The 24,519-nt window shown below is 39.2% G+C and overlaps 1 protein-coding gene across 2 annotated transcripts in view; it reads right to left on the reverse strand.

The window, feature by feature from the left end:
- The window catches only part of ADAMTS12 (ADAM metallopeptidase with thrombospondin type 1 motif 12), a 173,067-nt gene that overhangs the window by 43,160 nt on the left and 105,388 nt on the right, over nt 1–24,519 (reverse strand). The window contains exons 9-14 of one of the 2 annotated variants that reach the window (XM_048931975.1): nt 22,773–22,917; nt 18,409–18,501; nt 18,052–18,197; nt 17,047–17,216; nt 9,288–9,388; nt 1,435–1,555 (exon numbers count right to left, since the gene is read on the reverse strand). In XM_048931975.1, the coding sequence (XP_048787932.1) occupies nt 1,435–1,555; nt 9,288–9,388; nt 17,047–17,216; nt 18,052–18,197; nt 18,409–18,501; nt 22,773–22,917 (776 nt within the window). Of the gene's footprint in view, nt 1–1,434; nt 1,556–9,287; nt 9,422–17,046; nt 17,217–18,051; nt 18,198–18,408; nt 18,502–22,772; nt 22,918–24,519 lie in introns of both variants that reach the window. The other variant, XM_048931974.1, reaches the window with a different exon arrangement.

Genomic DNA, 24,519 nt, shown 5'->3' on the forward strand with positions numbered 1-24,519 from the left:
TATATATATGAACAGGTAAGACTTCAGGCAAGAGCAATCACTCTGCCATTCAATGAAAGGCTGAGTTATTAAAGCTCTTTCCCAGTACGCCATTAGTCTGTCCCGGCAACCTAGCTGACTTGCAGACACACTGTATACTGCTACAGTATCAGAGTAAAAAAAGACCTAAATTCTGAGGAAAGCTTTAGATTAGAATTTTTACCCTTGCTTTATGCTTCCCTGTGCCACTGAACTTTCAAAAAACCCTCAATTTTTCCTTCTCAGTTGATAGCAGTACATATCCTGAGCTTTGGTCCAGTTTCATTACCTGCAATGAATTTATGACCCCCAAATCACTGCATTTACATGAACTGTTCAGTACACACACAGTTATTAATCTTTCCTTTAAGACAGAATGTCATAGTACTTGTAAATCAGTCAAGAATCAGCCAGATGTTGTGAGCATCAGTAAGGGCCATACAATGCCTTAAAAGCTGAAGAGCCTGCCAACCTCTGCCTTTCCTGACACGTTTTCTTTTTTTCTCCAATAGAAGTAGAAGAGAAAGTAGAAGGGAACAAGTAGAAGGGAAAGAATCTACAGAAGCAATCAATTTTTTTTTTACTTTATCTAAAATGATGAGATTATTTACTTAACATTCAATACACACACATACAACCTACATGGTTGCAGGCCTCTTCAAGTTTTATTGGTAGAATTCAGATTTGGAGTATGGAAGGTGTATATCTAAGTGCACAGTGAAAAAAAAAAAGAAATCTTTAAAGGGCTTTCCCCCAAAATTGTAAATTCTAAATTATTTGCACAAATAATATTTTATTAGTTCTAGTTCTCACTCCCTCTTCAAGACTTTTTGGCATTAATTCATTCCCCACAAGGCAACTTAAGGACTGCATGTCTCACTGCCATTGGTGAAGAAGGGCTCAGACTTGAAGTTCTGATGCAAACCTCTGTAACATAGCAAGGACTCACTTTTCCACTTTTCCAGCCCAGAAGCCTACCGCAGAAACTTCTACAACAAACAGATGTGCAAAATTCTGCACAAGGAAGAAGCTGTACATGGTCACTAAAGCCAATGCTATCGAATTTGGGACACTTGGAAACACTTGGTCCAGTGTTTCATGAGTGCTTTGCTTTGTCTCGAGATGCAGTTAACATTTTCCAAGGGCATTAATTACAATTTCTTTTTGGGTTTTTGTCAATATCAATGTAAACTGCACAGGACCTGTTAGTCTCTGACATCATTTTTATCAGATGAAGTGAACTTAAAAAACAGTTCACCAATCTTTTCAGGCACACACAAGTTACTTGTGAAACATCCTATTGGTATTTCTTATACAGATTGATCATTCAGTTCACAATGAAAAGCATTTCTTAAGCCTTTTTATGTGGATACAAACTTCATCAATAGAAGAGTTTAAGTAAAGAATCCAATTTACCAAATCCTTCACTTTGATTAAATGTCATTTTTACTGTATGACAGGCAGAGCCATCTCCCAAGCAAACTCCACACTGGTCTTCAGTGGCATTGGAATTTATCTCATAATCACAGCCAACAGCCTAGGGAATTAAAAAAAAAAAAAAAGACTTTCAGAATACAGTCTTCACAATGAGGCTTCAGCATATATATTACATATAATATTAAAAATATATATGAATATTTTATAACATAAAGAAACTAGTAGTAGAGATCATGTAGGTGAAACTCCAATGTATAAATATGAAGTCAAAAAGAACAAAAAACCCACAAACACCACTAGGCCATGAAACATATATTAGTAACTAGGTTACTAGTAACTAGTAACTAATATCTGATCTGGAAATATCCCACTAAAATGATCTCAACTTTTTGGACTATCCAAAACATCTAGCATTCATGGCTGCTCTCTTACATCATGACACAACCATGTGTTCCCAGAAATAAAATGTAGTAACAGAAATGAAAGACAGGGACTCTCGCCAGTGCCTCAGAGAAACGCCAGTATTTTACTCACAGAATAACACCAATATTTCACAGTGTTTCTTCAACCGATGTAGAACAAAAGCTATGCACAGGAAAAGATGCTTTGAATCTGTATTAATAATGGCACATAGGGCAAGGATTACTTGCCAAGGATTCACTTTACTGAACATGCTGAACTTAGACAACTGTACCCAGCCAAAGCCAAAAGGCATGACAAATAATGACAGACCACTTTGTGATCACTGTGTATTGTTTTGTAGCAGTCCTACTGAAGAACTACTGCTGTAGACAAATCTCCTGAAAAGTAAAACTTCTCAGTAGGCATCAAGTTTTACAGCGTCTTCTTCAGCTTGCCAGCACAGGGCAATGTTTGGAAACTTTAAAAATCATACAGTGCAAAATAAAAGCTACATTGTTAAGTACTGTTAAGCTTTGCACTTTTTAGACTATTGCTTTTCAGAAAAAGGTGTATGCGTAACAGCACTCAAGCTCCTTGATATCATAAATATCTTTAAATCACAGCTGCATTTCAGCTACCTTTGTCACAAATGAATATCAATGAATTCTGAAATATATTAACAACCCTTTATACCAGAGCCTATCATCACTACTGAGGAGCTGGCTGCAGCTTCCCAACTAAATGAATCTCCAATTGCATTGTTCCATGTTTGCTGTGTGTATCAGCATGGATTCACCTGTAATGTACTCTCATGCAGATAGAGCACATCTGGCAGTGCTCCACATTCATCTATTTGTTCACCTAAGGAACATGCTACAACATTTGACCTGGTTCTCCTGGAACTGAACTTCTGAGTTATACATAATAAACACTATTTACTGATATATTTTTTTGCTTGATTTGAAGAATACTTCAATAAATAATTTTGTCTGCCTCCCTGCACCTTGAAAATTACATCTGGGTAATCAAAAAATTAAAAAAAAAATTCTCAAAAATTCAGGGTAAATTTTGGGGGTGAAGAGAGTTGTTTTCAAAACCACACTGAAGTGCATCAATACTTACGTTACTCCCCATTCTCTTCTCCCTCCCATATTCTAGTATCAATCTGAAATTACTTTAAGATTTTGACATGAATTAGTGCATAGTTTAAATTCATCAGATGTTACATTTCTTGATTTATTAAGCATGTATTAAATAAATAAAATCCTATTTAGCTTAGAGAGAACAGATGCAATTCTGGCAATTCTTGGGCACATCCCCACCGCAAAGGATGTAGCTGGTTGGCAGTCTGAGAGAAGAGACTGGGGACAATTGTCCCTTCTCACAGTCTGGCTGGTGTATATGGATACTGCCACGTGCACAAGAGATTGAGGGGCTGCTATCCACTTGTGTGTTACCACTTCAGCCTCAGTCCCAGTATAGTATTCACACTTCACAGATTCTAAATTATTTACTAGTAAGGGTTTTATTTTTTTGCAGTTTTGTTCATTTGTTTTTGTCAGTGAAAGTCCACAGTGCTTTATGCTATAGTGACATCAAGCTAAACTTGCAGAACACAAGCAGAGCCTGGTTGTGTCTAACACTTAGTGGTCGTCAGCAATGTTTGAGACATATGGAAGTCTATCATCGCAGACTCCCTGTGATTTAGATGAACAGCAATAAGGCATATGGCAGTAGATGAAAGTTTTACTTTGCTGATTTTTGTCAAAGTAAACTTTCAGGTGCAAAACCTGCCAACTTCTCTGATATCTCCTTGATGTATGAAGATCTGTGTATCCTCTCTTTTGATTCTGATCCCCTCTTACCTTCAGTATATCAGCTCTTGTAATCTTCCACAAGCTTTTGATAGGAAAGCCTATCTGTTAATCTAGGTACAAAGCCTTCTTCACATTCTACTATTTTTTCCTGTCAATTTCAGAGGAAGAAACACCTGAGCTTTTACTCTGTGCACCAGTGATTTAATGAGCAGCTACAGGAGCTCCAAGGAAAGGCCTCAAATTAATGATGCCACTTTATATAATAATATTATCACTCACATTTTTAGAGAAGTTTCAAAAAACACTCATCTGTCACTTTAATAACAGCACTTCATCAGCACCTTTGATGCCTGCTATGAAAAACAAGGCTGTGCCAAGATGTTCTCTCTTGATTCACAGAAGGCCACTTTAAAAAAGAGGGAAAGTTTATTCTCTCTGTTAGTGATGTGTATTTCATAGATATATCTCAGCACCAAGTACGACATTTACGAGAAGTACAGAATGTTGCAGAGATAAATACATGCTAAGAAGGTTCATGACTCAGTTTTTACCTCCAAGCATGTAGCTGCTCAACCAGAGATGGATTAAATTGTAGTACTCAAATGAGGTACCCATATCACTCAGACACAACTGTAATGAGTGCAAAATGATTCTTCATCTGGCAAAGAGGTCAGACTTGTTAGCTAAGGATGCAGCACAATTTATATTTCGCACTTCCTAAGAATGCAAAGAGATAGGTACATAGCTATCTTTCTTCACAAGATGCATTTTCCAGTGTATCTACTGTACTGTCAGCACACTTGTTAATAGTCTATAAGAAGTTAGTAAAGTCAGCATAATCAGTTTTATCATTAGACCAAGGTAGTAATGAACCACTCTGGGAAGTCCTGCAAATTGAAGTTTATTTTCTGTTCTGTGCACACATTTACTGTTAATCAGAAAGCAGAGAAAATGTTTCAAGCAGACAAAATATATATGAAAATGAAAAATCCAGAAATAGAACTCACTGCATGTTTTACTACTAGGCAATACTAATGAGTGTTCTGGAGCTTCTCAATCAAACTTCTGGGAAGGAAAGCAAAAAAAGATGCTTTCAAATTTTAACATCTTTGTCAAATAAGCACTTGCTTTTAGAAAATGCATATTCTTAAAATGGTTTCTTTTCACCTCTGCTGGCTGCTTGCTTGAGTAGTTACACCCAGCGTTAGCTTAGTGTGAGCTGTCAGTCAGCCATTCTGAAATCACTGAACATATTTCTCTTGTGAGTACTATTTAATCCGAAAATCTCAAAGACTGAACAAGTCCTCAGCTACTCTACTCTACTGGCACTGCTGACCATGTCCAGCAGAAGCTCCACAGTATAGCATCATATGATCACTTTCCTGACTTCAGGGTGCCAATTAGTGTCTCTGCATGGGCTGCATTTTGTGTCAGTTCAGATTTTCACACATTGCTATACATTTCCCTTAGCAACACGTTAAGGGCATCAAAATATAACATTGTAACATGAAAGGAATCCCTTTGTCCCTTGCAACTATAACCATAGAGGCTTCTATTTTGATTTTCCTCTGACATTTGAAACAGTTTGGAGCAGACATCACAACACCATAGAAGCAAAGAAAGGGTATGCTGCAGAGGTCCCCAAGAATGAAGCATCCGGAGAGCCGTGCCAGATTAAATCAAGCTTTTGTTTTACAGCCTAGCTAAGAAAATGCTGCTGGTGATGCAGGATTCCGTATCTAGCTGAAGGTCACCTTCTTACAAGGCTATTAATGACCTTCATGGCTATTAATGATGTGTACATTTTCATATGTTTGAGTAAACAGCTCCAGCAGTCTTTCATTAGGAATACATTTATGTGAACTTGAATTTCCACCTTGTCACTCCAGTGAATAACACATTATTTCTGTTATTCATTAGATTTATTTCTAGATTTATCCACCTTCCTTTTATTTGCCTTCCCCAGTTTTCTATCCTAGATAAGCTAAAACTGTCTTAAATAACAAACCTAAGATTTCTGCCAAAATGACTGCTAAAGCAGATCTAGAGACTACATGCAGGTTATTAAACCAAGAAAAGAAAAACAAACAGTAGCAATTAGGTTCTGAATCTACTGCACACATGTTCTTGTGCACCCTCTGCCAGTTGAACATGCTGTGCTAACAAGAAACCATTGTATGCCTTATCATGTATTTTGCAAATCAGTGTCGATTTCTGTGGCCTTTATAATTGCCTCATATATCAAGTGCTTTTCTAACACACCTGAGACTAGCTTTATTACTGGTCCTACCACACAATGTGGAGGCAAAAACAGTAGCCTGAATTGCCTCGGCCATGTTACAGGAAGGAAAAGTAATTTATTTCCTAATGCATGGTAACTGAAGGAAAACAGCCAGATGTATTGTCCTTTTGCCACTTCCATTGAGAGAAATTTTTGTGTCAGACTGGCTGTGGGAGGCAGATACAAGGAGTCCTTGCTGTCACTGAAGGATATGTACTGGACCTACTGACAGAATATCAAAGTTACACAAAGTCAGAATCTTGTCACGTTGGCCAAGACACTGGCTTAAACAGGGAGAGATATATCATGATGTGCCTATTTCATTTACATTTCTTTGTCTAGACATGGCTGAAATAATGTCCTGTTGGGCTAGCTGACGGAGGAAGAGATTGAACCCCAATGAGTGGCAGTAGAAGTACTGCAAGAAAAAAAAAAAAAGTAATCTGCTTTTAACAAAAAAAACCCACAAAAACAAACCACAACCAAACACTTATCTCCCTGCTATGATGCTGTGTTCTTCTCCACCATAACGTTAATCTCTGAACACAATAATTGTGCATTACTACAGAGAACAACTCAAGGATTTGCATGACTGAAGGTCATTTAAGCCTATTAAAATTCTGTGCAGCAGATGAATGCCTGTTACAAACAGCAGAGTTGCCTGGTCCTTCACTGTCAGTGTCTGCACTATCTCAATGCAGATACCATGTTAGCTTTCACTTCTATATAATGCCATGTCATATTTAACAAAACTCCTCAGTCTGGAAAACTCATGTATGCACACTGTTCAATATATATATCACAGTGGCAGTATCTCCCTTAAAAACCCTATGGGATCAAGTGTCCTAATAAGAATTAGAGTCAGCCTGTGGTAAATAATTCAAAGCATAGGGAGATATGATATGCTCTTTAAATGTCTTCTAAAGGAAAAAAGAAATGGTTCCCAAAGGATGGGGGCAGAGAAATGTGGTTAAATAGCAAACTAGTCATGATATATCTTGATGATGTTAAGTATCATTAACTGACCGATCTTGATGACTGCCTCCACTCAAAATTGTAGGCTTGACATTGTAACAGGAGATAGTCCAAGAAGAAAAGCCAAGATACGTGCAAACAGAATAAAAGGGTTAAGAGGATGGCATGTCTCTTCTCCTTATTAGCACCACCTGGAAACAAAACCTGGTGGCAACATCAGGCACATAACTTTGAGATTCCAGTGTTGAGTAATTTAACAGCTTTATGTACTTGCATGGGTTCCTCTTCTGTTTAATTCAGAGTCGCACTATCTTATTTGCCAAGTCCTCCAGTGGAGTACCAATTCCAGTTTGTCCTTGAATCAACAAAGCAAGCTCTGAAGAAATACTATACTAACATCTAGCAGGTAAGACTTCCTGGCATACTGAGGCACAGGCAGTGCTACTGAAAAACTTGGCTTTATACATTGGATAAATTGCAAGGGCCAAGAGAATCAGCACTGGTGTCTGTACTTACTTTCCTCTTGAAGATGCAAATCATGGAATTGCCAAGTTGAGTAGGCAAGCATTCAGAAAACCTCAGGTAATTAAAATGAGGCACCTCAATCCACATGTAGTCATCCAGTTAAAAACAATTTAATGTTCATTCTGAGCAAAACCATGGATATTTGTAAAATCAGCTGAATTTAGGAGATTTAAGTTCTTGGTTGACTATGAGTCTACCTACTTTTTGTTTTTACATACAAAAAGTTTGAACTACTTATTTAAATAACAGCCACTTTGCAAACCAAGCATTATTTTAATAGAAATGTGAAGCATTTTTATAAGATGTACACTTGAAAGCATTATGAGGCACTGCTGTTAAAGTTTCCTAATGTTCCCACATTATTACATACATGTTACTATTGGAGTGGAAGAATTATATACCAAACTAGTACTCTTAAATGCATTTCTAGATTTTCTCACCGTGATCTATAATATAGGTACTGTGTTTTGCTAGCCTGACTAAAATATCAGTGAATTATATTGAGAGGTACTTGAAAATTCTTCTCCTCAAGTGTAATGTAGGGCTCCTATTATAGATAAAAGCACACTACCTTACAGAAATAAGAGCTATTTGGGTAACCTATTCATCACTGGGTATCATTTGTGGCAGTGGCATGATGATATTTTTCACTCCATGATTCCGACTCCAATTAAATCTGATGCAGTAGTTGACATGTGGAAGGCTGACAAAACCATATTCATTAGTAGAGACTGTGCTTTGAAGGAAATTTTTTAGACACCTTGAGCCCTAAGAATCAGTATATCTGGTATTAGAAACTGCAGTTAAAATAACTTTTCCTTTGAACTCTGATATACCATTACATTATTTCTGGTATAGGTATAAATTTGAATTGTCACAGGAAAGGTTAAATACAGAAAACATACATACAGAAGCTATAATAATCCATTGTGACCCCAATCTATTGGGTGTGGTAATCAGAAAATTAAAGCATAACAACACAAACACAGCCTTCTGGATTTAGTGCATTCCATCTTCTTAGTGAGGTTCAAAAGCACTAATACAATATGCAACATTAACATGCTTCAGTATGTTAATCTTTGTTTCCAGCTGGCTTGAGCTGCTCACTCACCATTATAGTTAAAAGAGCATTCTGGCTCTCAGCAAAAACAAATGGAATCTTTTCACTGTGAATTTGAACAGAATCTCAGTAACTCCCTCTCACAAATGTGTGTCCTGCAAGGAAAACTTGTAACAAACTTTGTGTTGCTTTGCTCTGAAGCACAGTAGCTAGTGAAGTGCAGAACATGCTGAGAACCCTATGTTTACTCTTCAATAAACAGAAGGTTACTGAACTGCATGCTGTGTGTTTGCTAGTTAACTCATTGTACCACATTATTCAATTTACTGTTGTAAAAGAAAATTATTTTTATCATCTTCAAGAGCAAGCGCCTATCCTATTACAAGTCAGCTCACAACTGTTATTTAGTGTGCAACACTGAACTGAATTTTCAAAATCAAACCATGTAGCAGAGATACCAGTTGTAACTCTAGAGCAACAGAGCCTGTGACAAACAGGCTTTCTTAATATTATTAAAATAGAGGAAGAAAAGATGAGTTTGAAGGTACCAGAAAAAATCAGGCTAATGGACTTGCTAAAAATGATAGAAATATCTCTAACGTCTGCTCAGAAAAGCTCTGTCTGTGGATTTATTTCCATGAGCATTAAAGATGCAATCAAATGAAGTGCTTCACGTGGATCTTCCATCAAAACAAAACCTCAAAGCATTGATTTTTTCCCCTTAGCTATATTAAAAAATTTAGAGAAAGAAACATGCAAACATACCCAATACCTTACACATGCCATTAATACAGATATCTCGGCTGTGCCTTCCTTCAAAGCAGGGAGTACCATCAGTGACTGCATCCAACATCTTCTCTGAAAAATGGTGATCTATTGGGCGACAGTGGAGTTCACAGGGATTAGCTGAAAGGAAAGTGAAATAATTTCTCAGAAAATATTTCAGCACAACATTGAAATGTAACGTACAGGGAATAATAGTGCGTCTTCATTCTACCATCCACCCACTTTCTCTGGCATTTATTGACAAGTAATGGTATAATTAGAAGCAATTAACAAAGCCACAACACTCACGCTAAAACAGTGTAAGAGGCCTGACAGATGCAACTAGCATAAAGAACAGCTGGAGCCTAGTGTCCTCACACCTCCACACATTCCCTTGCTGATATATTAATGCCCAACTGAGTCAAGCAATAATGAGATCTTCAGTTGCGAAAGAGAAAGGGACAGGAAACCAGCAGAACCAGCTGTCATCAGTGAGGGAAAAAGAGGAACCAGGGAGTAAGATTGTGAAAAATAAGCTACTGTTTTTCATCAGCTGAAGACTGAGTGATTTCAGGTATATTTTACAACTTCTGATCAGTGTTGTCAGCTTCTCTCGGGGAAGCAATGAAATGACTGCTTCTCATCTTTAGCATGTCAGTCAAGGGTCATATCACTGCTTATTTTCAGATATTTGCTGGGAGTTAATATATTATTTCAACCACTCCACTTTTTTTCCTATTTGGCAATTTATGAAATAATGTTGGTAGGTATGACAGATCCAGGCTGTTCTTGCATAGAGGTGCAACAGGAAAAACTGTGCAAAAGCAATCTGTGGGTCTCTAAAACAAGATTCTCCCCAACAGCCCAGCTTAATTTTAGTCTATGCATGGATGTAGAAGAGTTAAGGAAAAACAACAGAGAACAACAAGAGTCCAAAGAAGGACAAAGAAGCTGTGAAGAATTTTATAGGGAGCAACTAAGGGAACTGGGACTGTTCAGAGGAGGCTAAGGGGAGACCTTATCACTCTCTACCTGCCTGAAAGGAGGTTGTGGTGAGGTGGGGGTCGGCCTCTTTTCCCAGATGTGACTGGATGAGAAGTAATGGCCTTAGGCTGAACCAGGGGAGTTCAGGTTGAATATTTGGAAGAATTTATTTTCAGAAAGAGTGGTAATGCACTGGCACAGGCTGTCTAGGGAGGTGATGAAGTCACTGTCCTTGGATGCATTCAAGAAACTTGTAGCTGTGGCTCTGAGGGACATGGTTGGTGGTCATGGTGGAGATAGGTTAATTGTTGGATTAGATAGAGGTCTTCCTGACCTTAATGATTCTATGAAATATAAATCTGCCTTGCATCACAGATATTGCTTCTTGGAAACTGGGAACTCTGGATCTCGGGCTTAGTAGGGTCCAAGGACATAACTTCGGAAAATAAGCTGTAAACAGAAGATGAGTTAGAACTGAAACCAGGGTCAAAGCCAAGAAAAACAATCTCTGCCCTCGTACTAATCCCTTAGAAAGCCTCCAGCACTGTCAGAGCTATTTGACCGAAAGAAAAGCTCTGCATTGCCACAATGAGGGATGGCAGCAGGAACTGTCCTGAGCCCCTGTCCTGTTCCAAGACCCTGGTCAAGCCAAGTGTCACAGCAATTTGTTCATGCTCATCAAAATGAAATCCTTTGCACAGCAAAACAGTAGATGTTAAAAATGTCAGCTTTGGGAACTTTATGTGTCCAATTTTGAGCCATTTTAATAAAATCACTCTGGATGCTACAGAGGAGCCTCTACAGAGTCACAGCTTCATCCTGTGTCAACAGCCAACAAAAGTTGCTTGCTTTCCTCTCTGAAAGCCATGCAGGGTCACTATAAATGGATATCCTAGCTGATGAATTTGTTTCCCTTTCCTCCCTTGTTGATCTTGCTTTTGTCATACAAAGAACTGCATTCAAAATTGAAGGAGTTTCTAGTAATGAGAAAAATTCAATTTTTTGCTAATGCAAAGAAACCAAATCATTTCCTTTAAAAGGATTTATGCTTTTGAAGGGGGAAATTGACTTTTATAGCTCTGACTTGTACAGCACCAATATACATACAGCACCATGCTGTGCACAAAACTGGGATCAGCTCCTGGCCCCAGGGTGCTTGCAATGCCAGCACTGACTTCTGCACAGGCTTAGTTCTAATTATTAATCTCATTCATGTAAACAGAATTTCTGTGGAACTGGGACCTAGAAACTAAAAAATAGGATCCACCAGGAAATCCGAAACCTTAATGAGAAGCTTTGTGTTTTTCCTCTTGTCAAGAGAGCTAAAATGGTGCCTAAAACCTGACAAGAATGACGTTTGTGTCATCTCAAATTAAAAATGCTTTCATAAAGAAAGGCAATGGAAGGATTAGTGGCAGAGGAAACACATGGATTAAGGCTAAGAAACAGGAGGAAATCAAGTTGATAATGAGTTGTGTTCAAGAATACTAGCAGAGATGGAGCTATAATCTAAGGCAAGAACATAAAGTTCGTAAACCTTATCAGTCTTCAGCCCCTCTGCTGTTAGACAGAACATCTATCACATTTTACTTTTATCCAGAGCAGTCTTTTTGCTTTCTAATTTGATTTCTTTCATGCTCTGAAGTTTGCTTCACTTTACCTTCTTAGTGCATCATTTTTAACAGCACAGCACAGTAGTTGGTATGTCAGAAGACTTCCAGTTAGCCCATGACCTGCTCAAAATTCATCCTGACACAGATTTTACATAATGCCATTTCAGTTTTACACTGTTCAGAATAAAATATGTGAAGTACTAGTCAGATATCTGTATCTCCTTCCAAGCTGTATGTTGGCATAACAAGCAGAATGGTATCTATCCGCTTCCATTTCAGAAATCAATCAGCAATAAAATGTGCTGACATGATCCAGCCACAATGATGGTCTAAGCATGCATCTCAGAAAGAGTTTGAAGGGAAAGACAGTCTTTCTTGACAAGCCAAATAAAAAAGTAAAAACAGATAATCAGCAAAATTCCAGACTTGCAAAGCCTCATGATTCAAAGAAGGGCTTTCAAGCTTTCCTGTTTTCCCTAATTGTAGTAATTGAATTAAAGTCTAAAAATAGATCCTACCTGTACCACAAACCTTGTGTTGCTTTTCTTCTTGTCAGTTTTCTACTAAGTCCCACTGGAAATTAGAGGATATAACTCTGTCCCCAGAAACTCACTCTTATTCAAAAAGAGTGTTCTCTTATTCTTAAACTATTACCTTATTTCATCTGCATAGAAGGCTCATTAGGGCACTACTGAAAAAATTATTCAACCACTGTATTAGCCTTTCATTTTCTGAAGTTATTTACTCATCTATCATTATTTTTCACAGCTGAGCTCAGGAACCTATTGAAGTATCAGGACTCCATTATTCTAGGACTGCAAATAAACTAGATCAGAATCAGTCACAGTCATCCAAAAGTCTAATGTTTTAAACAAGATGTGGATACAAATGTAGAAAGGTGTTTTATCTTCTATTTGCAGTTAGAGAACTGACACTAGGAAAATGCACTACCTGACATGACTAAAATGCAAAGACTGACTCTGAATTCACATCTTTTAAATCCTACATTAGCCCTCAGGGAAAAAAAAAAAAAAAAAAAAAAAAAAAGACTAAACTGAGATCAGTGCAAGCATCAGGGTTGCTCCAATAGAAATCTTCAAAGCAGCTGGTTTAGGTTCTATTACTTTGGGAAATTTGATTAACTCACAATGAGGCTTTTAAAAGGCTGTCATCTTTAAGGAATTTTTTAAGCCAAAATACACAGAAGATCTTACAATTGAGCATACAGATGAAATACTAGATCCTACTGTTAAACATACAGTAATGAACACCTGGGTAAAACCATGTCAGTCTTACCCAGGTTTACCCATTCCTCCATGTAGGATCGAAGCCACTTTGACTGCTCCAGCATTCAAGTATTTAAATTGTATTAAGTATAATATTAATTCCCCAAACCCTCTAGGTAACCAGAATTAAAGAACTCAACGTGTAACCTAAAGCACTTTTTTACTATTCTGGTTGCTAATGCTTGTTCTGACTTCCACAGACATGAAGAACTGCTGGAGCCTGTACTTTGGTTCTCTTTATACGACCTGAGTTGAGGATGTCAGAACTGCATTATGAAGTACAATTGCATGAAACTTGATATCAAATTCAAGTGTGAAAGCAGAAAAGTTACATTCACACTGAACTAGTAAGACCATGGGGTCTTGCTTTTCAAACTCAATTAGAAGGGGCTATACGGCTTCTGACCCCATGCAATACACCTTTTGAAACTCTTTTCAAATAGCTTACATTTAATTCAATCTTTTTTCTAGCGCAATACTTGATTTTGTAAAAAAACTTTTCCTTTAAACTGTATTTTTTTACTTGTTTGTCGTTCACACTGCTCTTCTGTGAACCTCTTCCAGATTGTCTGTGTCATTCTGGCAATGCATTGGTGCTAGCTGGACACAACACATTAACTGAGGTGCCTTGAATGATCAGCTGCCCAGAAAAACTGCATCTTCTGTTGTATGCACACTGCTCACATCCTGCACCAAGAATATCATGCTGTTTTGAACCGGGACAGGATCAGTCATAAAAGAATATCAGATGTAATGGAATCCCAAGCCTAAGAGCCTGCTTTAGCAGTCTTTGACTTAGTTGTAATCAGAATAGGGCTCAGGAAGCAAGACAGCAGAGCTGACTAAAATTCAGGAATATGACTTTTTTTCCCCCTGCATTTATCAGAATGGAATTCATATTCACAAAACGTAAACAGAACAATATGAAGATAACCAGAAAAGAGCATATTGCCTGCTCAGAGTAGAAATACAGAATGTGAGTGGTTCTCTTATAGTTGAATCACGAGAGTATGAATGCTGGAAGTGTCATTTTAATGTGACAGAGAAGGATGTGAATAACACGACTGTCACTAGATGACAAGGACTCAATGTTTTTTTTCCTTTCTGCTTGAGAACTGCTGAGTCACGGCCTGAACCTCTGATTGATCACTGAGGCGAGCCATGAGTCAGCCAGAGGAGCACAGCTGAAGGCAATTCACCTGTGCTGCCGGAAGGGGTGGAGCCTGGCTGCACCTCTCATGGACCCATTTAAGAGCTGCCTACCAGTGGAGAAGGATCTTGTCTGGCGATCCACTCTGCTGGAGTTTCATAAGTGAGCTCAGGATATGGGTAAGCTTTCCATCTTTTTTTTTGTTGTTGTTATAGTCTGCTGTGCCTAACTCTCTTGTTTATTTTGTAATTATGATAACTTAATATTCACTGGTTATACACCTCTCCCTCAAAAGGAATAGAAGAGGTGGACCTCCACTTCTGAAACCCCTTTCAATGTGAGTTTGTGGGAAGTCACAATTGAATGAGGAAATCCAAAACAAAGAAAATTAGAAAATACAATCATCAAACAGGCAAAACATGTTGAAGGAAAGGTATTTTATCACATTAACTTAACTTGGCGCTCCAAAAGAAAGTTTAATTCCAAATCAATGGCAACAGAAATAATAACTTGCACTGTTAGCTGAGACCCTGTGAGTATCAGTGCAGATCTTATTAAACACACAGGCATGTTTTGGAGGAACTATGAGGTTTTCAATACTTTAGCTACATAACTTCTATCTGCCAGTGCATGAGATGATCCTGGCACTGACTGAGAACAGAAAGTTGTTTACATAATTACTTTCGTCACTTCTATGTAAAACTCAAACTGACTACACTGACTTTAAATCCCAGGTAGCTATCAGGTTCAGATAAATGTAATCTGTGAAAAGGTAGGAAATAAATGGATGTGGGTTCAGCATGATGGCCAGAGAAGTTGCTTAGTGCCAAATTCTGCGTAAAGTATCAATGCAGGGAGCAGGGACCTGAATCAAGCAATTCAGAAAATACCCTGACCAGAGCCACTGTATGCTTTAGCCACATTTGAACCTTAAAGTCCTCTTCATATTGAGATTCTCAGGGGTACTCGTGTGCTCTAGTGTGAGCAGATGGGTTTCTGTGCTCCACAGTAAATCTAAAGTAAATCTGCGCAAGCCCCTAGGAGGCTAAAGCTCATTTAAAACAGGAGGAAAAATCTCCAAGTATTTATAACCTCAAACATAATTAGTCTAGGTAACAGCAAAGTATCATTCACTCCTTTTCTTCCTGTTTGCTTGTTAAGGCTACATGTTGCTATTCATAAGAAAATTTTTGTTCTTTTATAAGGATACAATTTACACAATGTAAAAAGACATTAAAGCTCTGTTTAATTAAGTGACAATGACTAGAACAGGGTTATTGAAACTGTGAAATCAAAGATGCAAGGGTTCATCCACCATTTACCCTTTTTCTACAAGGATGAGGGAATATAGAAATTACCAGCATCTAAAAAAATTTCTAGCTCAGGTTTTCATCTCAACTAAGTGTTTTCACACAAAAATTAGTGTATCACTCAGGGTCTGGGAAATCTTCAAAACATTTTCTTTTACCCTTATTTCACGTGTACAGGATGAGAGAACCAAAGATGACTGATAGTAAAACATAACCTTCTTGGGAGCATACTTAACGTAGGAACAGAATGCTCTGAAAATTCTTTAAAATTGGATGACAATTTAAAGGCAAACAAAAAACTTGAAAATACAGAAGAAACTGCCGACTCTGGAGCAACCCCAGTACCAATAACAAGTAGACTTTTATCCCAATTCAAAACTCTGGAGTAGGACCAATAAAATTCACAGAAGAGAAGGAAAAAAGACTAGACTAGAGCAGAATATAATAAAAACAATTGTAAGAGACTTAAATAAAAGATCAAGTCCAACTGGCTGACCACTTCAAAATTACAAGCTGAAAAATTTTGAGCTTCACTTTTTCTTTAAAGAAGAATTACATATGTAGCTTCTTCTATTTACTCCTTAAATTTCTGCATAAACCAGATTCAGGCTTCAAGGTATTAACAACTGCCTCTATACTTAGTAACTAGATGTTACAAAGCAAGTGATAAGGCAGATGCATTCTTGTCTTTATAATACAGAGCACTTCATTACTGAATCTGTTGAGGAATTAGTTCACAGAATCGCAGGGGTTGGAAGGGACCTCCAGAGATCATCGAGTCCAGCCCCCCTGCCAAAGCAGGTTCCCTACACCAGGTCGCACAGGTCGGCATCCAGGCAGGTCTGGAACATCTCCAGAGAAGGAGACTCCACCACCTCCCTGGGCAGCCTGTTCCAGTGCTCCGTCACCTCACTGTAAAGAAGTTCTTGCGCACATTTGTGCAGAACTTCCTATGCTGCAGTTTCCGGCCGTTTCCCCTTGTCCTGTCTCCACTCACCACTGAAAAGAGTCCGTCCTCGCCATTCTGCCCCCCACACCTCAGATATTTATAGACCTGGATCAGGTCCCCTCTCAGTCTTCTTTTCTCAAGGCTGAACAGACCCAGTTCACTCAGCCTTTCCTCATAGGAGAGATGCTCCAGGCCCCTCACCATCTTTGTGGCCCTCCGCTGGACTCTTTCCAAGACTCTTTCCTGACTGTGGTGCCAGGCATACGTACCATAAACACCCAAGTTTGGAAATACCTCTACAACAATACCTGTATGCCTTTGCATATACACAAAAGGCATACCTGTTGGTGGAGGCACGTAAAATTTTTCTAAGTACTTAGATGACTTTTAATTCAGGAACTTCTGAACTTAAACAGACGCTTCCCATGGATCTACAAAATTATACAAGAAATTCAAAAATTCATAGCTTATTACCTGTGTTATAAACTGGCACCCAATGGTAAAACTCGTTTTGGTAGGGAACTGTGTCAAACTCAGTGCACTGCATCTGGCGAAAAGTTGGCAAGCCTTTCTGACAGGGGCTAATGTTACAGACACGATAGCGTTTCCTTTCTCCAGTGCAGTAGTCTCCTCCAAATTGTGGTCTACAAAAAGAACGTTGAGACTGGGATGTGATACTGGGAGAAAAGTAGTTTCAAACAAGCAATGATTTTCAGGTTCCAGTGAAATAGCAAAGTGAATCAGAAACCTTTATAGGATAAACATACCTTTCACATGTACAAACACTTGAACATGCCAGTATGAAGTATAAGGATCCAGAGATAACCTGTATCTTGGTACAAGCAGGAAGAAGCACTTGTACACTGCCCAGCTAAGCTGATAACAAAATTGCTTTATCAAACAATCTTCTCTAAAACACTGTATTTTCCAGACTGTTTGACAGTTCTTCCAGAAAGATCAAGTGATTTTTCAAAATTAGATGTAGGGTCCTCATGAACTCAAGTATGTATTAGAAAACTCTGCCAATCACGTTCTGCACCTATCAGTTCATGTGTATAAATCTGAAAACAAAGCTGATGACTAACACAAAACATGAAATGCAAGTCCTTGATTCCCCTCAGGAACAGAATGCTAACTATTGTTCCCATCCTTTCTATGAATACTTATTTATTCATGACAGCACTATTAAATTAACATTTGTAGCATTTATGCAAAGCCTGCATGCAAAATAACAGGATTTTTTTGATTTCCTGTAGAAATAAGCTCCTTGGAAGGTAAGGATTAAATAATGAGATAATGATTGTATAAGGTGCACCAAGTGAACTTCACAGAAGTATGCTTAAATGGGGAGATGAAGTTCAGTCTGTTTTGCTGCAGCACCCAACAGTAAACCAGAGTCACATAAAAATGTCTCCTACATCTTAAGTTCCATAAAGATCTTGAATAAAAGGCATGGAAAAAATTGTGTACTCAGCTTACTCTGGGTTATCACATAGTCTCTCTGCGCTCTGAACTCCTGCCCCACAGGTCCTTGTGCAATGGGACCAGGATGACCAAACGCCCCATCCACCGTGGACTGCTTCTGGAGTTTTGCCTACTGTAATGCACTCACCAGAGAAGCACCACTGAAGAGAGAAGAGAAATTATAAACAAGACTATTACAACACAGAAAAATGTTACATTAGCTGCTTGCTATTTCAAGTTCTGAAGATTGACAACTTCAATGGAAACTGAAAAGCAGATATCAAAGGGTGACTCTCTTTTACAGGTAAACAATAGCAGAGATTCTCATGGTTTTTCTGAAAACATTTTGCAGGCACCAAACCTTGCAGTCACCTTGTTTTCTCCACACCGAGTTCCATCTGCAGCAGCATCCAGCTTAGAGCGGCAGGAGCCTTTCACTGAGCACCAGAGTGTTTGGCAGAGGTTCTGGAAAAGAAAGAAAATGGCTGTAATATGAAGCAGAGCTCAAGAACCATGGCTAAGAGCTTCAAAATATTCCTATAGTTTTGTACATCAATTTACCAAGCCTTATAAGGGCTGCGTTTCCAGAGACATGTTCAGAGTTTTCCACAAGTTAGGACACACCAGGAGTCCGTATTTAGGCACTCTTTGTTAGCCTACAGAGAGGGACTCTGACAAATACCTAACTGTGAATATTTTCTGTAAGTGAATTAACTGCTGTGAGTTTAAATACTCTCCTCATTGGCTGCTCACCTTCCAGCTACATACAGGAAAAATTACAGTGTTTGGGAACTACTGTTTATAGTGAAGGTGAACAGAGTCTGTTATTTTCACATTAAAAGTACAGTGCAGTATACATGGTATTTTTTACTGCTGCTTATTTGTAAACAGTGAAATCAAAGAAGGTTACTTAAACCTGTCAGGTAGGTGAAAACAACATCACATCTACATCAACAGCCATGCCAACATCCACAAGCTCCCAAAATCTGAGGAAGAGAAAGAGGTCTCTTAAAACAGCCAAGCAGTCAGTGAGGTGGTACTCTAAACAGCAGGTTAGGATAGCTGGCTGTAAGAAACCAAGTAGTAGCCTGGGAAGAATAGTGTCTTTAATTGGTGATCTCTGGCATACTAGCAAGGTCAGAAGCTGGTGCCACGCACTTCTGCATCAGTAAAGCACAAACTTAAGCTGCTGTTCCACATGCAGACGTCGGCTCTCCACAGATGGGACAGACATCCCCAGAGTCAAAGATAGGTAAAAAATCATTGCAACATTTTAACAAAACCTCTTCAAACATGCAGATCTATAATCTGAGGGAAGACATGAGGCCTATTTGCCTTTGACAGAGGTGCTTAATGTACCTCTGGTAGACTTTCCTCAATTCACACGCACGTAAGCTTGTCTTTTAGTTCACACACAGGAGTCCCATGTGCTTAGGACATCCTGAATGAGCGGGGCTTTGTGTGGAAATACACTTCCAAGCTGGACAAACTAGAGGTGTAAAAGAAATTGTGCAGTCCCAACTGGAACAGCAGAAGTAAAAGCTGAGGGACTCCATCCTAGGTTTTGTCTGAAGGTGTTTAGCTGCAGTTAAGTGCTGGGATCTGAGTTCAGTTGCCTATGGGATCCTCAAAGTAAAAAATGTTCTGGGCTTGACAGCCAGGACAGAAATTGGGTACTTGGGAAAATGCAGCTCCAATAAGCTAGCATTGACATTTGGCTGAGTTTGAAATAAAAATGCAGCTGCTGATTCTGGCCTGTTTATATTTAAAATAGCAAAGCTTAAGGGTAGTCTGTTCTGAGAGTAATGACTCTTATTTATGTGTGTCATACAAAACATGTCTAAGTACTTCATATAACAGTTGGAAATATGTATCTCTGCTCATTTAGCTGCTTTTAGGTGGTATTTACTAGTCAGAAGTTGTTCTGCAGTTCCTATTTATAGTTCAAGAGCAACTCTTTGCAACTCTTTGTGGCACCATCATTGTCAGCATGTAAAGGCAGAGCAACCCAAATGTTCCAGCTGCTTTAAATTTCTCCATTATGAAATTCATCCATTATTTTCAGCTGTCAAATATAGAATATGCTTCATGCATGTGCCTAAAACACACTACTGCACTGTGCTTCAAATGCCAGAGAAAGAATAAAAAAAACCACAGAATATCCTGAGTTGGAAGGAAGCCACAAGGATCGCTGAGACCACCGCCTGGCTCCACACAGCACCACCCAAACCCAACCTGAGGGCAATGTCCAAAAGCTCTGTGAGCTGCAGCAGCTCAGTGCCCGCTGCCCTGGGCAGGCTGTTCCATGCCCACCGCCCTCTGGTGCAGAGCCTTTCCCCACCCCCGGCCCTCCCCTGGCGCAGCTCCATGCCGTTCCCTCTGCCCTGTCGCTGTCACACAGAGCAGAGCTCAGCGCTGCCCTCCGCTCCATAAGGAGCTGCAGTCGCCATTAGGCCTCCCCTCAGCTCCTCTGCTCTGGGCCCAGCACACCCAGGCCCTCAGCTGCTGCTCACACAGCAGCCCTTCAGACCCTCACCACCTTCTCAGCCCTTTTTTGGATGCTCTCTGATGATCTTATGTCCTGTTTGTGTGGTGGCGCCCAGAAGTGAAGAGACACCGAAACTGAACACAGCTTTCCAAAGGTTGCAATTTTTATGAAGTACAAATACTCATAGATTTCAAAGTCAAGTGTTCATGGAGGAAATTCTTTAGCTTTAAAACAAGTTCCCATATCAATCTCCATATACCAGAGCTTTTCTCCATCATTAAGAATAAATGAAACAACAGTACAAGAAAAAGCACTCTTTACTGTGTATTTCTGTAAATATGTGAAGGAATTCATGACTATAACATGGACTCAAGGCAAGGCAAGTGTATGATGTACACTTTCCACTCAGTCTGTGAGATAAGGGTCTGTACCTTAAAAAGTTCAATGTAAAAAATCCCAATTTTACCAAAGTCGGTGGAAGTTTGGAGGTAAGGAGTGGGTTATAAGATAAAGATGTTGAACTTCTATTATCTGTAGAAAGCTACAGATTTACTTACCATTTGGAAATCTCCCTAATCTGTACTTTGCTTTCTATTTTTTATTTTTCTTACTATAGGGACAACATGCAGGTACTTCACAAGATACTTCGAGTACTTGCAACTTAAATGGTTCATGGAAACCACTATATGAATTCTAGAGCTCAGTCTTTGCAAAGTATAATCACTGAACACCTGGGTATCTTCAGCTAAACACAGATTCTTCTCCGTGGATTGAATTCAGATAGACATTAAAAGTTGCACAACAAATATAGCTCTGACAGTGACTGTTAAGTAAACAGTGGAAAGGCAAATAATAGTTAGACCTCTTAGATGAAATGCCAGGCAGACTATACTATTCACAATTCGTTTCCTTGCCAGTTGCAGCTACCTGCAAAACAAAGTCCTTGCAATAAAAAGCAAAATAAGATAATACCAATTAGTCTTCTGACACATGCCTTGTTGTAAAATTGGTCAATCAAAAGATGTCAAATGTAAAGGTCTACTAGGTTCAAACCGAAGGAGACACAGAATAAAATAGAGCTGCAAAATTACACTTCAATTTTCTATCTGTACCATTGGACAAATTACAGTAGCTGGGGAAACTGGAACAGCAAATGAAAGTAATTTTTCAATACCTACTTCAGATTCAGTAGTTGCAGTTCAACATTGGTAATCATGTTATCTATTAAGGCTAAGGAGATTAATCAGAAATAATCCCTCTAATAGGATACACTAAATGAGGATACACATAATTATCCAAATGGAATAAACAATCAAGATCAGCAGTCCCCAGTCCACAGCTGTGTGCAATACCTTGCCTAGAGAAGACAGTACTGCCACAGCCCTTCTTAACATGGGGATGAAACATACTGCTGCCTTCAGTGTTTGCTGAATATTGCAGTCCTAAACTCATCAAAATTTAGTGATCACTTAGCTAGAGTAGCACTTGAAACCACTATTTCTGAACTGATCTATGTAGGAAAGTACCAGCTGAGCAAACTAGCTCTGATGCTAGGTACAGTTACAATAGCATAGCACTGCACCATAGCTAATATGATCTATTTCCCTGCATTACTTTCTAGCTTTATGGAATCATGTTGATGTCAGTTTAATGTTCCTATGCATCTCTGTTTTGCTGTGCTATGAGATAAAGCCCCAGGCTACTATCCAAATTACCCATTTGCACATATAAATCTCATGCATGATGGGGACTTAAAGATTCTGCAGGGGACATGGGCTGAAATTTCCTTTAATTATTTAGTCTATCAAGAGTGTGAAAAGTCAAGACACTGGAAAAGAACACAAGCCAGATTTCTTCAGAAAATACTTTTTGGAATGAGAGAGTTGTTGCCAGAAATATTTTGTCAGTGTCTTGTTTTTGAAAATGTGACTCCACTTACAACTAACTTAAGCTCACTAATAGAAGTTTCAAGTCAAAATTACTCCAGATGGGCATTTAATAGCAGGTATGGGCCCAGATCCAGAGAATGTCTTGGAATAAACAAAGCATACAGAACAACAACTCTCTTCCAGAATCTATAGTGTGGAATTAAAATACCATGTTAGGCAATGCCTGTACTGCATATATAGCCTATAAGACTGAACATGCTGTATGTAGTTAGCAACTGAATTTCAGTGACTGTGCTTCCATACTGTTCAAAAAGACTAAGTCATCATCAGCAGAATAAATAAAAATATACAACACTCACATCCACATCTTCACAGAAAGTAGCATTGGAACCATACTGAAGCTGGCACTGGTGATGCACATCATAAATCACCCCTGGAGCAATGATTGGGGACTTTAAAACTTCTTTTTGGGGGATGTCATCCAGACAGAATCCCCATCCTCGGCTAAAAGACAAAAATTGCATACTGAAAAAAAAAGCAAAAAACACCTAACCCCAAATCAAAACAATCAACCACACTTTTCGATACTTCTATGCAGACTTTTTTGTATGGCCTTTGGAAAAAAACTCTTCTATATTCCATCTAAGGTATGCTGAGGGGCTACCACCAAACAGCACTCACTTCTGGTTAAAGAAATTTTTAAAGAGAACAAAAAACTGCCTTCTCTGGAGCAACCCCAGTATCACCAAGAGGACTTTTATACCAATTCCAAACTCTGGAGTAGGATCATTAAAGTCTAAAAAAGTAAAGGAAAGCAGAACAGAACAGAAGAGAATAGAATAGTATAGTTTATAGTATAGTGTAGTATAATATATAGTGTAGTGTACAGTCTGGTGTACAGTGCAGCGTAGCATAGTGTAGCATGGTAGAGATTAGTACAGCAGCGTAGACTACAGTTCAATTGGAAGACATCTTCAAAGAACATCAAGTTCATCCTGATTACTTCAGGGCTATCCAAAAGTCAAAGCACAATACTGAGGGCATTATCCAAATGCCTCCTGAACACTGACAGCCACAGGGCACCAACCACCTCTGTAGGAAGTTCCAGGATTTGACCACTCTCACAGTAAAGGAACTTTTACCTAATATTCCATGTGAATGTTCCCTGGCACAGCATTGTGCTGTTGCTGTGTGGCATCAATTTGCAGAGAGCAGAACCTCCCACTGCTTCGCCTTCTCATAAGCTGCAGAGAGCAGTGAGGTCACTCCTCAGCCTCCTTTTCTCCAGACTGGACAAAACAATTGTCCACAGCTTTTCCTCACCAGTACACGTTTTCCATCTCTTTTACAGCTTTATTGCCCTCCTTGGGATGTTTTCACAAGAACCTTATCATCTTCTTGATATTGTGGAGCCCAGAACTCCAAGAATACTCCACTGCTAAAGATCTGCATACAATACTGCTGTGCTAAATACAGCAGAGAATTCGCCTATTCTGATTGCTAGCTGTGCTGTGTTCAGTGCCCCTCACAAGGCAGTTTGCTCTCTTGGCTGCCCAGGACCTCTAGCACTTCTAGGCTTCTCCTGCTTGAGCCACTCTCCAGCCACTCATCTCCCATCTGTGCCTGTGTCCAGCATTGCTTCATTCCAGGTGCAGCACTCAGCATTCTCCATGTTAAACTTCATGCTCTTGCTGACAATGCTTCAACTGATCTAGATCACTCTGCAAGGCCCCTCATATCTCCAGGTAGTCAGAAGCACCTCCCATTTAAATGTTGTTGGCAGACTTGACGAGAAGTAGCTTCCTTCTCAGCCTTCTGTTTGAGATTCCCACTACAGATCTCTCAGTTCTTTCCCCACTGCGTTCAGGGTGCACAGCTAATAATCCCAGACAAGAATTCCAGTCTGATCAACAAGAGATTAAAAATCAGCCTCGCAGTTGCTCAGTGTCATCTGCTCACATCTGGACATGAGCCAGCAGTGAGCTTTTGCAGCCCAGAAAGCCAACTAAATCTTGAGCTGCATCAAAAGCAGCATGGTCAGCAGGACAAAATGATCCTGCCGCTCTGCTCTGCCCTGGTGAGACCTCATAAGCAGTACTGTGTCTA

This window comes from Lagopus muta, chromosome Z (genome assembly GCF_023343835.1).
Source record: "Lagopus muta isolate bLagMut1 chromosome Z, bLagMut1 primary, whole genome shotgun sequence".
In the NCBI taxonomy this organism is placed as follows: domain Eukaryota; kingdom Metazoa; phylum Chordata; class Aves; order Galliformes; family Phasianidae; genus Lagopus; species Lagopus muta.